Here is a 16,976-nt window from a genome sequence, read left to right as displayed (position 1 = left end):
TTAATGGAATAATAAAAAGGGTTAAGGGGTACGTCAATTAAGCTGATTTGAGTTTTTTATGAAATAAAATGAATTCAAGTTAATACATTCTTGTTTGTTTTGGTGCCAGAGAGTGGTAATGTGTGTATGTTGGTAGGAGATGCAAGTAAGTATTTCAATGTACTCTGTACAAGTAACAATATGACTACTACTACAACACCCTCCAGACTAAACAAGGTGAGCTCTGGAGTTTATAGCGGAATTTCATCTTTATCTTGTCCATTCATTCAGCTTCTTAACTTATTTTGCCCTGGTTTGGTCACAGTGAGCCTGTGTCCGTCCTGAAAACAATAGGCACAAGGTAGAAATCAACCCAAGTAAGGACACTAGATCATCACATGCTCACTTGCAGACCTTAGTTGACCAACCAGTATGTTTATGAACTATGGGAGAGAATCAGGGGCACAAGGAGAAATCCACGTCAGCATGGGGAGACTGAATCAAAGTGCGATCCAAACATTGTGAGGTGGCAATGGCGATTTATGTGTATGTCTACAAGTAGCATTTTTTTATAATTTCTGCTGTTGTCCAGTATTGGTCACTATTGGGTCCCATTCTATCAGAAACATTGCTATTTCATTTCTCCATGATAACATGAGATTAAAAAAATTTCTTAAGCAATACTATAAAAAGATTATGGTAAGTAACATACAAAAAATATTGTTTTTGTGAGTATAACTTTAAAGGACTTGAGTGGTTTCAGCCTCTCAGCTCTTGGTTTCAGTTTCTGCTTTATAGCCATTGCGTCTAGTCCTTAGTTACTGGTTTGTTAGCCACAAGTAAGTCTTTAGTTTCATTGAGAGATTCTCAGGTTTTTGCCTACCTGTGCTCCAATTGCATAATTTTCATCATACATGTTAAAACACTGCAAAAATGTTAAAGGGAATACCTACTCTATCTATATACTGTAAAACCCTAAGCCTAAAATTGCAACGATTTTGTGCAACAATTTTATGTGACGTTTTTATGTCACGCTTTTTGTCATGCTTTAAACCAGGCTTATTTTGAAACCTACATATATATGTTTGGTATCATTCTTTTCAGAATTTATCAAACTTTAATGTGATGTTGCTATATTTTCAGATTCTTATTCCATTTTTAAATTATAAACTAAAAAATATCAAGAACTCACATCCCACGAGACCAGACTTTGTGCCAAGAGATTTAACCATAGCCAGAAATAAAAGACAAAGAGTAGGACAACTGCTGTACAGGCTTTTAAAGTGCTGCGTGAGATGCAGATCACATGGCATGGCAGTAGCAGCAAGCCAGCAGCTGATCGAGCAAAGAGGAAGTAAAAAAAACGGTATTTGTTTCCCATTGTATCACTGTTTAAGAGGGGGTTTTGGAGGAGCGACCGCATCTCCTTCACAACGCGAGTGGCAGAGATGTGAAGTGGCTGGTGCGTAGCGCAGGCCAGGGGTTTTGGCGAGTGAAGCGAGCAGGGGGAACTCCCTAGTATAATGTAATATTATATTACCGGTATATTATACTCATGAGTAATATTCATTACTCATGAAAATTTTACTGACCAACTCCGACTTTCATGCACTGAATTGACCATGTAGTGGGTTTGGACAAGAACAATACGATGTATCTAATAGAAGATTCCATATATTTCAGATGGATCAATGAAATGTTTTACGGACAACAAGTGATGTATTTGGAAAAACCACCAGCTTATTATCTTACTAGACAAATGTGTTTGCTGAAGGGCCTCGTTTCATTCCATGTCATTGCCAGAACCCATCAATAGTTGTTGTACATATGTTTGACAATAATTTCTTTGCACATAATACTTGATTCCCAAGAGTACTGTGCAGGAGAATTGACTGTTCTCATATTAATTTCTAAAGTCTTTCTGCAGTTTCACTAGCAGCTTTAACTGAAGAAGAGACTGCAAAGTTGTTGGCTTATAATGTGATCTACAGCAGATCTCTCCACAAATTTAAGCGAGTCTACACTTATGGAACATGAAGCAAAGTTGACTTCATGTTGGCATGGTGTGAGTGTAAATGACGTGTGTCCTTGGGTGGGACTTGTGATGGACTGGTGTCCCATCTATAAGTGACTTCTGTTTTCATGATCACCACAATATTACTGTATATTATTGACATGGTAAAAATGAGCTGAGCAGCTTAGATTTTTGAATGTGATTTCGGAGAGTGGCCAGACAGACTCTGGGTAATACATTGAGAGTAGATTATGACAAACAAACTGAAAAGGATTTAAAAAAACTCATAGTCATTATAAAGGAACTGGTTGAAGTTTACATATGTTTCTCTTTTGCTTTTTATGTCAAATCTGGTCAAGACAAAAATTATTTTGAAGAGTCTTTCCTTTACTTGAACAATGTTTGAATTCCGTTGACACACAGCCTGATCTTACATTGTTGGCTGCCATGCCACTCTTCATAGAGTGTTTGCCTCACATGCATAGCCTTATGTACTGTGGTAGCAAAACTACTGGTGATTATAATTGCACAATTTTGTAAAACAAATGGAAACATTTAAATAATACAGACAAAAATGTCATTTCTTAAACCCTGCCTTGGTCACAATGATGCTCATTTAAGCCCTAACCCCCTTGTGACACTGATCTGGACTAAACTCTTTTGAGAATGCTGAATATGCTATTTATTGAGAAACTGCATGCTCATGATACTCAAAAACTCAAAACTAGGCCCAAAAACTCAAAGAAAACACGAAGCTGGCCTGGCCCTAAAACTCGTAAGTAGGCCTGCCGTCTACACACAAAAGGCCTTGCTTACAAATTCAAAAAGGGAGAGAGGAACTGTAAAAACCCTAGGCCCAGATAATAAAAAACTTATAATAATGGTTATTTAAAATATTTGAAAATCTCAACAAGAAGAGAATTCTTAAAAGAGAAGGAAAAGTAAAAAATGTTGCCTCAGAAAGGAAACCTAAATGAAAAAATCTAAATCCAAAACCGAAAATCAAATTCAGAACCTAGAGCAAAAGTCCATAAACCAAACAATCAAAGAGAGAATTTAGAAAATACGAAATCCACGAAAAAGAGCTGAACAACATGAGCAAAAGGTGATGCCTCAGCAATACTGCTGAGATCTTAATTAATTTGAGGTCAGCCCCACAGCTGGTTGGCATAGTTTTAAATAATCACCAGACTTGTGTCTTCAAGTGGGGGCATGGTAGCATGGTGAGAGTGGTTCCCATGCGCAATGTGGGAGTGGATGGCGTTACACTTAATGTACAAGTGCATGATAACCCAGGGAGCATTGATTGTGGCAGCTGTGCCACGTCCCTGCTTTAAAAGGGAAACACAAGTGCAGGAAGGGGAAAGAATCAGGGGAATCAAAAGGAAAAAGGCCAGAGGTTAAAAGGTGAAGTAAGAGGGAGATATCTGGTGCAAGTGAGAGGATGAAAGACAGAGAAGGCAGACAGCTGGAAGGAAGCCCCTTGGAGCATATGGATGGCGCACAGGGGCTGATGGCCACTCCAGCTGTGTGACCTTGGAGTTATAGTAGCTGAAGTACTGTTCAGTCATAGCATCTCGCTGGAGAGAGGCAGAGTGTCTGCAGGGAAGTGAGGCTGAGAGAGATGTTATGCGGGTGGTGCCATGGACCATAAGGACACAAGCCTGGTAGGAGGCTTGATTGGGGTGCCCTGCCTGGAGCCAGATAGGGCTACAAGGGGCCTGAGCCTAGGAGCAGCACTGAAACTGCAGATTAGGTGTCTCATTGGTTGCAAAAGCCTAGTGTTGAGTTTAGTCAAGGAGATGTCTGTTTTTAAGGACTACACCCAGGCTCATGGTTTTTAAAGATAGTTTCCTGCCAGTTGTTTTAACCTTTTTTATGGATTCTTTACTTATTTGATTATTTTAACCTCCACCATCACCTCATTTTATTGGATTATTTATTTATTGGACATTTTTAGAGCATTGCTCTATTTTTTGAACACTGCTTGGTTTGTTTTTAATAAAAGCACTCAAGCACTTTTCACCATCCCCTTGCTTTGTGTGTTTGTCCTCATCTGCTCAGCTCATCCTGGTCATGACTATCAACAGTGTTGGGTTCAAGAGGCTCCCAAAATGGAAGAGGGAGCATGGAGCTGACCTGCACCATCACAGGGAAATGGGTAGCAACAGTTTTAAACAGAAAAGTAATTGGAAAATGTCACAAAGTCAAAAAAACAAGCTAGAGGTTGTAACTGTGAAGATGTGAGATAAACAAACAAAGGTCAGGATGTGAACCATGAGTCAAAGTCAGGAAACACTGAAGGATTTCGTAGCCAAAAGGGGACATTTAACCAGGGTCAAAATATGAAGATGTTAATCTTAGTTAAGAAGAAATTTTCATAACCGGAAAATACTAACAAGAATGATGACTAAAGGCTTTTTTGAACGAATCAGAAATCTCAAATGACCAGGAAATGCACATCACTTACATTTTTTTACCGTCACATCACTGAGATCTCGTGTCACACACTCCCAGTCATCTTGCCTGGTAATGGTACCACAAAACAAATGGCAGCACCCATATGAAAACGTAAACATAATTAATTTTCAACATTGTTAAACCCTTTAAAACCGTAGAAACAATGTTTGAAAAAATTTAAAAGACCAAGGAAAAAATAAATTTGTCACCTTGCTTATGATAGGGATTTAACAAAAGAAAATCAGTAATAAATAAAGCAAAATGTTTACAGAAAACATTAAAATAAGTAAACAAAGATAAAAGAAACTAAAGGCAGGGATGAAGCCCTGGCAAAACTTTGAGATGATCACAATGTCCAGGGCACTTCCTGCCTAACACTCAATGCTGCCAGGATAATTCTGCCCTCCCACAACCCTGAATTAGGCTAAGCAGAGATGAAAATGGATAAATGAATGGACTTCGAGATGGTGTTTACCATGAAAAGCGTGAATACTTCTTTCTTTTATAAAACGTACAGTCATGTTAAGTTAGCTCTGCAGGCTGATTATTGTAGGACTGAGGAAGGAAATCTGTTTTTGATTAATATATTTCAACTATCCATGCATTTTCTGTGTCTGACTTTTCTTAGTCCTGGTCATAAGGAGCAGAAATCAATTCTGTAAGCAATAGTGGCAGATAGAAACTAGACCTGAAAATAAGATTTCACAAACAGATCAGCTGGACAAATAGCTAAGAAGACAAAAGATATGCTTCATTCATTCAGAAAGACATTTCCTTAGCAGTTCAGCCTGCAACTTTTCAGAAACAGATCTTACATTATTAAAAGAAAAGTAAAAAATTCTCTCTCTCTCTCTGTTTTTGAGCAAGAGGCCCCAGCTTGTCTTTTGTTTCAACAATAAACATGAGCAAAACTGCAGAATTTTCCCAGAGGAGATGGGACCATGGATTGTAATTAATGGCAAATTGATGTTTATATATCTACAAATGGTTCACAACTCACAAAAGAAAAGTTAAATCTTGTTCTGCAGAGTGTGTCTTGTGAAATCTTTGGCAGAGCAAACAAGTTCCAGTGGGTGTACATTTCCAGAATAAGGAAAAGCCCTGCAACAGCTGGGCATTCATACTTTTACATACTTACATATTTTTAAGGAATATTACAGAAATAATGTTTTAATTGTCCATATCTGCGATGGGTTGGCACCTTGCCCGGGATTGGTTCCTGCCTTGCGCCCTGTGTTGGCTGGGATTCGCTCCAGCAGACCCCCGTGACCCTGTGTTCGGTTTCAGTGGGTTGGAAAATGGATGGATGGATGGATTGTGCATATAAAGATCTATCTATCTATCTATCTATCTATCTATCTATCTATCTATCTATCTATCTATCTATCTATCTATCTATCTATCTATCTATCTATCTATCTATCTATCTATCTATCTATCTATCTATCTATATTTTCTTAATGTTTATAATACTCTCACTAGTAATTAAATTATCACATTCATTTGAGGAGAATGAGGGTCTTCTTAATACACAGGTGGCATTTGGAGAGTTTGGAGAGTTGGAGGGACCAGGTAGAAAAAGTGTTGAAATTTCAACATGATGTAACTGAAGGATATGCAAATACCCATCAATTAAAGTCTGCAATGTGCAACGCACATTGCTTGATTTGTAATTTTAAACTGTGGAGCAGAGGGGTAAATCAAGAAAACGTGTCTTTGTTCCAAACAAAATGGAGGGCACTGTACTGTATATATGTATATGTACAGTATATATGTACTTTATACTGTGAAAGATTTATTGATTTATTGTTTCTCTGTTTTCATATATATATATATATATATATATATATATATATATATATATATATATATATATATATATATTCACGGCATTCGTAGTCTGTGTCACAATCTGATTGTATGGGTGGTTACCTTCCAGGTAACACTTGTGGTTGGCCAGCAATCTGCTAACATCCGCCACGGTGCCCTCAGTTTGTGAGGAGCAGATCATAGAATGATTGAAATAGTTTACTGTCAAATAAATGCAAAGAGTACGCGACACGTGTTTCGCCCTCATTATGGGCTCATCAGGCGTACACACTCCACTGCACTCCCTCTCGGGAATCGAACCTCGGACGTCAGCGCCAGAGGCGATGCCCCTGTGTCACGTACTCTTTGCATTTATTTGACAGTAAACTATTTCAACTATTCTATGATCTGCTCCTCACAAACTGAGGGCACCGTGGCGGATGTTAGCAGATTGCTGGCCAACCACAAGCGTTACCTGGAAGGTAACCACCCATACAATCAGATTGTGACACAGACTACGAATGCCGTGAATGTACCCCGATCTACATGCTGTCAAATAAACGAACCACATGCCGTGGCGCAACGTTAGGGGCATCGCCTCTGGCGCTGACGTCCGAGGTTCGATTCCCGAGAGGGAGTGCAGTAGAGTGTGTACGCCTGATGAGCCCATATTGAGGGCGAAACACGTGTCGTGTACTCTTTGCATTTATTTGACAGTAAACTATTTCAACCATTCTATGATCTGCTCCTCACAAACTGAGGGCACCGTGGCGGATGTTAGCAGATTGCTGGCCAACCACAAGCGTTACCTGGAAGGTAACCACCCATACAATCTGATTGTGACACAGACTACAAATGCCGTGAATGTAATTACCCCAATCTACATGCTGTCAAATAAACAAACCACATGCCGTGGCGCAACGTTAGGGGCATCGCCTCTGGCGCTGACGTCCGAGGTTCGATTCCCGAGAGGGAGTGCAGTGGAGTGTGTACGCCTGATGAGCCCATAATGAGGGCGAAACACGTGTCGCGTACTCTTTGCATTTATTTGACAGTAAACTATTTCAACCATATATATATATATATATACACGAAGGTCATTCAAGAAGTTCTTGCACTTTTATATTTTCGTTGGAAATGGTGAAGGCGGGAGGAGTAGTAATTGGTCGTTTCTGAGAGTGTCATGTGACTAGTTTTGTCTGGCAAGCCAGCTGCCCTTGCAATTTAGTATAAGAGTTGTCACCCTGTGGTGAAGATGGCTGCGAAACTTATAAATTGCACCAAAGAGGAACACTGTTATGACATATGCTTTTTGTGAGTAGAAGGTGTGCTGGGAGCACAAAATCAATCTCTACATGTGTGCTCAGTATGGGGATAAAGTTCTGTCTCATAGAGTCATCTATGAGTGGATTGAAATGTTCGAAAATGGCTGTTCTATTGTGACAGATGCAGATACATGACCATGAGAAATGATGTGAAAGCAACGGTGCATCAGTGGCTACACGCTCAACCAAAAACATTTTTTGCTGATGGCATTAAAATGTTGGTACGACGCTGGGAAAATTGCATCACAAAGGAAGGTGATTATGTAGAAAAGTGATGTCATTTGTTTTTGAAATTCTTAATATATAGAGATCTATCTTGGGAATCAGAGGATGCTTTATCCATTCTTGAGTAAAGGTGATAGAACTTCTTCCATCCATTAAAAGTAGAATTAAAACAGCCCCCAGTATGTAGTGAAGGGGCCTGTTCCTACTTTGGAAATTTACCAAATTACATTCAGCATTGAGAAATAGAGCTAAAAGTGAGGGAATATCGGGTTAATAGGACTGAAATTGTTTCTGGCTTATGATACTAAGTTGAAAATACTTCCAGTGTTGAGTGTAGGTATTGGAAGTGTTCCCAGTCCTGACTATGGAACTAAATCTATATCCAGTACTGGGTAACAGGATGAAAAATCTTTCCAGTATTAGATTCTAGACAGATAATCCTTCCAATTTTGAAATGAGGTTAACAGAACAAAAAAGGCATCCATTCTTATCTGGGAATGATGTCACCTACACTGAGAAATGCTTCAAGAATGATTTGACCCTGAATTGTTTTAACCAAAAAGGCCTTTCTTAAACTGACAGGCAGACAGTTACCTTCACCTTCACCTTCACCTTGTTAGAGAAACCAGTTTCTATATATGATAAGTTAGCAGATGCGCAAAACAATGCCCTTATACTCGTCGTTCTTGCTTTTCTTGTTTATTCACACCATGCAGAATACTGACAGCAACTAGTAGGGATTGTGACACAGCGCTTGACACATTCATAGAAAGTGTCCGCATTTTGTAGTCATTTTGTTTAGCAACAGTCTCACCATCTGAGGGTCTCAAAATATTAACAGCAGCTTTAATCCTTCCAAAGGTGTGGTCTTAAGTATTTCTTTTTGAGTAACACTGAAGACTTAAGAGCTTGTGCTGAAACCTGTCACACATTTTTTTTTGCCGCCATTCACAATAACCTTGCAAAACAGTCTTCTATCTAGGTACATCAATGCCTATAAAGCCAAAAACATGCATAAGTCAACCTTCTGAAACCTTCTTAGTTCAATCTGAGGCCACGGAGACTGGAACCTACAGTACTGCAGGCAAGGTGGGGAACTACCCTGAATGAGGTGCAAGACCACCGTAGAGACCACTCCCATAACCTCCCACCAGTGAAACTAACAGTGTTGTCTTTGGGGTGGGGGAATAATGGAGAAAAAGCTACACAGATATAAACTCGGAACACTGGATCCATGAGACAGAGATGCTACACACTGGTTACCCACAAGTAAGCCAAAAGCAACACTCTGAATCTGACAATGTGTAACTAAAAACATTTCTAAAGCATTTAATGTAGAATTAGAATTAGAATTGGAATTAGTTTGTCAGTGGATCATCTACATCATAAAGCAAATAAGAAACAACATTGCTATAGATATTTCAGATTGCTGTTACAAATATTATACAACAAGGATATATCTCATCATATGATGGGCAGTCCTGATGTGACTGAGTCAGGTAATCCCCTCAAAAGAACTTTGGATATTCTTAATATAGCTGTTAGAAGAAGAGCTTTGGTGTAGCCATTAAATGCAAATGGCAGTAGTGGATATGTGAAGTGAAGACATAAAAAAATCACAGGTTGGCCAGGGCTCATGTGGAAATTAAGATGATTGCAAATGGCTGGTGAAGTTTTACCAAAGTGGGATATGGTGATCTATGAATGACCTGAACTATGTTTAGTTCAAAACTCAGCTCAACTCAATACTTCCAAGTTAACTCCTTAAAAGGTTAAGTTTGGTGTTTTTCACATCAAAGTCATTTATTCATGAACATGATATATGTGCATTTGCCATGTGGAATTGTGATCTAAAGTTAAATGTTTGCTGTACATTTAAAAAAATAAATAGCCAGTCCTAGCATTTTATAATGTAACCTATGGGGCACAGACCAACACAGGAAAAAAAAGTCTAAAAACTTACTGAATACATCCTCTTTAAAGCAACAAAAGAAAACATGCCTTGTATCGTATTCACTTGTGTTACACCAACATATATACCATTCTATCCTTTAAGATTCTGTGACATTTGAACTCACGTGCACTGCCTGGTGGTTACTAACAAATGTGCATCGTGATCAACAGACAAATAGAACTGCACCTTTACACATACAAATATATTAGGGTGGCACAAGTTAGAGATGCTCCCAGAATGCTCCAGAAGACTCGGTCTGAATCCTGGCCTAGTTACTCTCTATTGGGAATTTACACACACTGCGCAAATTACAGGTGGAATCCCATCGCAATGAAATTCATGGGACCATAAAAATATTTTGTTATAATGGAAATTTTGTTATAACGAATATGAGGAAAATATATACAATGCACAATTGTGGATGGTTCACTAGCGATTCACCTTCTCTAATGGCCGCTTCGCTTTGTCTGGCAAACAGTAAATAAAGGGCAATGTAACTGGTTGGCCTCTGCAGGATCAGGCTTACCACATAATGTGCTTGTTGCATGATGTTTAGAACATTTAACACCCAACCTGGACTCCTCTTCCTGTCTCTCATACAACTCTGTGATCCAAGCTTGACAATACCTCTATAAAAAATGGCACTTCTTAAACACAACTACCCACATGGACGCTCGGTGGAGCACTGATTCAGAATTCAGCTATACATGTATGATGCCATGTCTACAATACCACCAAGCCTCGCCAAGACTGCCTGTGACTGGAAATTTTGCAACAGACTGTCACTTTCTTTTGCTCTAACAAGAAAGAGACAGCCTGTTGCAGGTTTCCAGAGACTCTGCGAAAGTGTAGGTGCGGCATTAAGTATATTTTGCATCGCATTATAATCCTCAGTGGCCAATTTTTCGTTAAAAATATTTTTTATACTACATTTCATTAAAACAAAATCCATTTAACATGATGTTGTATGAAGGTTTGTCTGAGCCAACAAAAAGTATTTGTTATTCCGAAATTTTCATTACTTCGGTATTCGCTATAATGGGATTTGACCTTTGATTTGAAATATATATGAGTACAAAATGAAATTTCTGAAACTTGAAAGTACCCCTTATGAGAAGTACCTAGGAACCATAGTCGACTCATCATTATCTACATCCAGACAGTTTATAGAAACCATTAAAAAGACTAACACAATATTAGGTTTAATAATGCGATGTGTAGATTACAAATCCAAGGGCCTCATGTATAAATAGTTCGTATGCACAAAAATGTTGTGTATGCCCATTTCCACACAAACTTCGAGATGTATAAAAACTAAACTTGGCGTAAAGCCACGCACATTTTCACAGCTGCCTCACACCATGTGTACGCCCATTTCTGTTTTTGTCCATACACCATGTTTTAGTGTGAATTCTACTTATGGCTATATACATGAGGCCCCAAGTGATTATATCTAAACTTTGCAACAGTGATGGGTCTCCCCCGGTGTATTGTAGATAGTTTTGAACTACAAGCTAAAAAAAAAAATGCCAATGAATAACCTTGTACAACTAAGCATACCTGAGTAGGTGTTCATGCCCTGCTAGGGGTCATTCCTCCCACCGGGCTCTAGCTGCTGGGGTAGGCTCCAGCCCTATAACCCTGAACTGAATTACGCCCATTGGATGGATGGATGTATATAATAACTTTGGCTCCATTGAATGACAGGGGGCAAGCCTGTAATTAAGAGCAACCTAATCCCTTTCTTTGCATGGCTACAGTTTCAGGATGGAGAGATAAATCTACAAACAGCTGCAATGGAAGTGCATGGTTCTCCTCTGTCAACACAGATGACAATGTCAGCTTGGTTTATTCAAATGGCCAGAGTATGTTCCATGATGTAACTAAGGTATTCCTTACTTTGTGAGACAAGCATTTGGGTAATCATAAAGACAATGCTGAAGTGAGAGCTATAATGGAAGCAGAGGATCTCCGGCTCAATTTAAAAAACATATAGTTTACTTAATTGTATATGAAGTGAGATCAGGAACAGGGAGGAGGTCAAGACATTGGCAGATGACAATAATGTCATCAAGTCAAAGGTTAAATCCTCTAAAGAGGGACTTGATATTAAAACTTTACTACAACAAAACAGTGAAAGTTGTTATGGAGGCTGAAAGCCCCAAGCTACAGCACACACAGTTTTAACCATCATCCCCTCCGCTTACATTGCCAAATGACATAATCAAATAGGCACACAGAATTTAAGAGAAAGGAATGGAGTGGAGTCCATAACAATACCCAGTAGGCTATTTTAAATCATAAGGTTTACTTGAGCATCAATGGAGTTTGCAGATACTTGGTTATGCTCTGATAAAATGGCACACATTAGCTGGTTTTAGGTACATCTTTTTTGAGGTAAACTTACTGCTGTGGAATGGGCAATGGAGACAGTCTTAAATGGAATTTAAAATGCAGCATAGTAGAGTGTTGTATCGTGTTAGCCATAGATTGATACAGGAGAAAGTAGGGTGAAATGACACATTTTATTGGCTAACTAAATAGATTACAAATGCAAGATTTCGAGTTACATCTTGCCTGATGAAGGGGCCTTAGCTGCCTTGAAAGCTTGCATTTGTAATCTATTTAGTTAGCAAATGCAGCACAGTAATTTAACCCTTTAGAAAAACATCTTCCATCTTGCAAACACAATTATGCACATTTGAATTGCAGATATGTCAGGTCAGGAAGTGGAGAACAAGCTGGTTAAGTTTTCAAATAATACTAAACTAGGTGGAAAGTCAGCCCAGTCATCATGGAGAGACCTACACAGCATACAGGCTTGGGAAGATTTGTGGCATATGAAATGTAAGTAAATGTTAGATTTGAATAAATGAGAGGTGGTTTAAAACTTGAAGGTACAACTTAAGAGCGGATCTAGAAGTTATAGTGGATTCCTCACTGTCTACTTACATACAGTGTACAGAAACAAATACGAAGTGTAATAGGGTGTTTGTGTATATAGGCTGATGTGTGGATACAATTCAAGGAAGGTTATAATTAAATTATAGAATGTAATAATGAGACCTCACCTTGAGTGCTGCCTGCAGTTTAGATCTCTATATTTCAAAAAAGACACTGTGGTGCTAGAGAAAGGACAGAGCAGTGCAGCTGGGTTGATTGCAGGACTGTGAAGTAGAATGAGTTATGTTTAAAGATGGAAAAGATTAACCTTTCCAGTTTAGGCAAATAGAGAGTGAGAAGTGGCATGATTGAAGGGGCTAAAATTATTAAAGGAATCAGTGAAGTGGATCTCAGCCATTATTTTACAAGGAATTCTTCAACAAGATCACAAGGACACCTCTGAAAACTTTTCGCAAATGTTAGGAAGTGTTCCTTTACACAAACAACCAAAGACACATAGACAATCACCAGGTAATGTGGTAGAGAGTAGGAATATAGGGACTCAACAGTATGTAATGGTATATTGTTTAATCTGTGTGACAATAGATTGCGCTATAGCAGCGCTTAACCCAACACAGACAGACACGGGAGGCACACTTATAAAACACAAACTGTTGATTATATTTCTTCACTCGTGTGGAACGTTTTCCCTGTTCCCACGAGCCCACAACACAGTCCAAGCACAAACAATTCCTTATCTTTCTCTTTCTCCTCCACTCCTCTCCGGCAAGCTTTGTCTCCCTCCTCCCGACTCTGGCTCTCGGAGGAGTGGCTGCTGGATCCTTTTACAACGCACCCAGAAGTGCTCCAGGTGCTTGACGTCCTATTTCCAGCAGCACTTCTGGATGTGGCAGAAGAGCTGCTCTGTAGGACTGAGCAGCAGCTACAGCACCCCCATTGTGGCGCCCATGGATCCCAACAGGGCTGCACCAAACTCCAACTCCCATGAAGCCCTGTGGGAGTCCTAGGCACAGCTGCAACCCAAGGGGGCTGCCATCTAGCATTCTGGGACAGGTACTGTCCTGACCAGGCTTGCTTCCCTGGTCCATATAAGACAAAAATTTAACTCTGAGAAGAATTACAATCACTATGTCTGTCACAACCAGGCACTTCTCATCACCATCCCTATGGTGAAGAGCAACAGTTGTAGCATTACACTATGGGTATGCGACTCAGCAGCAGGGAAAGGGTGATAAGAATTGAAGGAGACACAAATGAAGCCAAATACAGAGAAACACTTGTAGAAAACCTTCTCCAGAGTGCACATGACCTCAGACTGAGGTTAAAGTTCAACTTTTAGTACAACAATGACCTGGGGCATGCAGCCAAGACAACCCTGGAGTGGCTTCGGGACAAGTCTCTGACTGTCTCTGAGTGACTCAGCCAAACCTCATACTTAAACCCATGGAACCTTGTTGGAGAGACTTGAAAATGGCAGTTGACAGACACTTCCTATCCAATTTAATGGAACTTGAGATGATCTGCCAGGAAGAATGGGATAAACTGTCAAAATCCAGGTGTGATTATGCGGACTTACCCAAGAAAACTCAAAGCTGTAATTGCTGCCAAAGAGGCTTCTACAAAGTTTTGAATTAAGGGTCTCAATACTTATATGAATGAGCGATTTTAGTTTTTGATTTTTAACAAATTTGCTAACTTTTCTGAAAACAAGTTTTCACTTTGTCATTATGGGATACTGAGTGTAGCAAAAACTGGCAATGGGCAAAAACTGAAAATGTATCCATTTAAAATAAATCTACAACACATTAAAGTGTGCAGTAAGCGAAAGGATTTGTGTACTTAATGAAACCACTATACATGAGGGTAAGAGAGACAAGATTGTGATTGCTTATGGGTAGCTCGGACACACACAGTACAGCGCTCTGTCATTAGTTTAGTTAAAAACAAGGTCAAGTAAAGATTGACGCTCTGCTGCAGAATTGCACCATTGTTGAACAACACGACATAGTGAAGTTTCTTTGGGAAGGGGGAGTGAAACCTGCTGAAATTCACTAAAGGATGTTGGCTCAGTACAGAAGTGAATGACTCAACAAAAGGTTTATGAAAGGGTGCAAAGGTTTATAACGGGATCAACAAGTGTAACCGACGAAGCTTGATCTGGTTGACCATTAACATCGTGCACACAAGCCCACATCAACATGGTGAATGGGTTTATCAGAGATTGATGGATTGTGTTGTCTACTTTTGCTGCACATTTGAATAACAGCTATGGATCTGCACATGCCACAGTGCATAATATGCAAGATGGATAACCAAACTGCTTACTGATCTGCACAAGCCAACATCCTTCGATGAATTTGAACAAGTTTCACTTGCCCTGCGTAAAGTAATCTCACTACAGTGGGTTGTTCAACAATGGTGCCATTCAGCATGTTCATTTCATCTTGGTTTCAACTAGACTAACAGCAGAGTGCTGCACTATGTGTGTCTGAATTACCCATAAGCCATTGCAAGCATGTTGTATTGAGTCAGCTTTCAAAATGCCTTTGAAACTTTGAGTTAACCATGTACTGTATAAGCATTATTTAAGTAAACATTCACGTTTTGTCACTTCAGTCCATGCCTCACCATTACATTTTTATAACAGATGACTGGTATTGGTATAAACAAGAGTCTTGTATATTGCAGACGCTCAAACACTAGCTGCATGGCCTTAACACTAGAATTACCAGAGCCTACGAAAAAACTCATACTGTAGATTTGTCCCACCTTAAATCGCTTCACACCTCTCCATCAGTGTCTTTTGTCCTGTAAATGTGTTGACAAGCAGCAAGCAGCCTACTATCACATCCCCCGCCGCTGCACAGTTTTCTCAGCTCAAGTCTGTTTACCTGCGTATCAGTTGCTTGGAGCTGTATAGAGTGAGAAGTTAAGCAAAATGACACCTTTTATAAACACGAAGTGATCTAAGGTGGGACGGATCTACGAGTTTTTTCGTAGGCTCTGGTAATTCTAGTGTTAAGTGAAACAATTTCCCAGTCAACTGAGCCATTCCCTTTTGAATCAATCATCCCTTTTCTATGTGGTATCTTTCTTCCCATTGAGATGTATTTTGAGCCACTCCCTCGACAAGAGACCAGTTCATCAAAGGCCATGTTCATGTGTGCGCACACACACACACACACACAAACACATGCATGCCAGGTCAATTTAGAGCCAACTGCCAATCTAATAAAACATCCATGGGAAAAACAAAAGATTCAAATGGGACGCGGAATGCATGCCAGCTGTGAATAAAAGCAGGGTTTAGGTTCTATGAGCAGAATGCTAGTAAAAGCACACTAATCATAAACCCACTCATAATAACAGATAATTAAAAACACACATTTATACTCCACATACGCATCGGTACAATTGGCACCTTTCCATACAATGTGCCAAAGCAAGAAAGGCTCCATTAACGAAGCCACAAAGATACAATAAGCCTTTGTATGAGTGAGTCTCCAGATAAAAAGAGTCGCACCCTCCCCACAAGCAACTGTGTGATACAGTATGAAATACACTACATGAAATACAAGGTGCCACATCCAAAATGTGTCAAGATGAAGTCTATTAGTCACAAGTCAGATTAAACAACCCACTAAAGGCCTCTTAAGGATTAAGGGATTTTGTTAGGCTCTGATTAATTCTCCTTTATACTAAATACTGTACCTAGAGCATACATGTGCATTCATTATCATAATATAAATATATGAATATACTATAAACCAAAATCTGTCACTTTATTTTATTTTAGCAAATTTTGTTCTCTACTGAAAATATTTTTCTTACCCCACCCAGGCTCCTCCTGACTTCTGATAACATTTTGACTTGAGATTCTGGATTCTTGGAGCTCTTCCTGTGATAACTGGCCAGAACTCGATGCTCCATTAGAGACTTTCTTGATACTTTCTAATAGGCGTACCAAGAGTAGATTGGCTGGTAACTCTTCAATTCCACATCCAATAGGAGTTCGACACTCAGGACAGCGAAACTCTGTGCCAGCGTAGGTCAGACGCAGGAGGCATGGGTTGCAGAAGGTGTGCTGGCATGGCAATACTCTAGCGGTCACGTTTAGCCTCTCAAAGCACACGGGGCAATCCAGTAGGCCACTGAATGCTAAGTCCTCCATTCCACCATCATAACCAATGTTCAACCATCCTTGAAAAGAAATAAATGTATTAAGACAGGCAGACAACATGGTAGATAAAGGGGTAGATAATCTTTATTAATCTAATCTTAATATATAGTTCAGCTCTGTGTGTTA

At 39.5% G+C, this 16,976-nt stretch overlaps 1 protein-coding gene across 1 annotated transcript in view; it reads right to left on the bottom strand.

Annotated features, from left to right (window-relative positions):
* sh3rf2 (SH3 domain containing ring finger 2) overlaps positions 1 to 16,718 on the bottom strand; it is a 145,554-nt gene extending 128,836 nt beyond the window's left edge. Inside the window, exon 1 of the mRNA XM_028812783.2 lies at positions 16,502 to 16,718. Within this exon, the coding sequence (XP_028668616.2) occupies positions 16,502 to 16,600 (99 nt within the window). The 5' untranslated portion in view covers positions 16,601 to 16,718. The remainder of the gene's footprint in view (positions 1 to 16,501) is intronic.
* Between the last annotated feature and the right edge of the window lie 258 nt (positions 16,719 to 16,976).

The sequence above is a fragment of the Erpetoichthys calabaricus genome, chromosome 11 (assembly GCF_900747795.2).
Source record: "Erpetoichthys calabaricus chromosome 11, fErpCal1.3, whole genome shotgun sequence".
Classification (NCBI taxonomy): domain Eukaryota; kingdom Metazoa; phylum Chordata; class Cladistia; order Polypteriformes; family Polypteridae; genus Erpetoichthys; species Erpetoichthys calabaricus.
The sequence above is the reverse complement of the archived record's forward strand: the minus strand, read 5'-3'. Positions and strand labels throughout refer to the sequence as shown.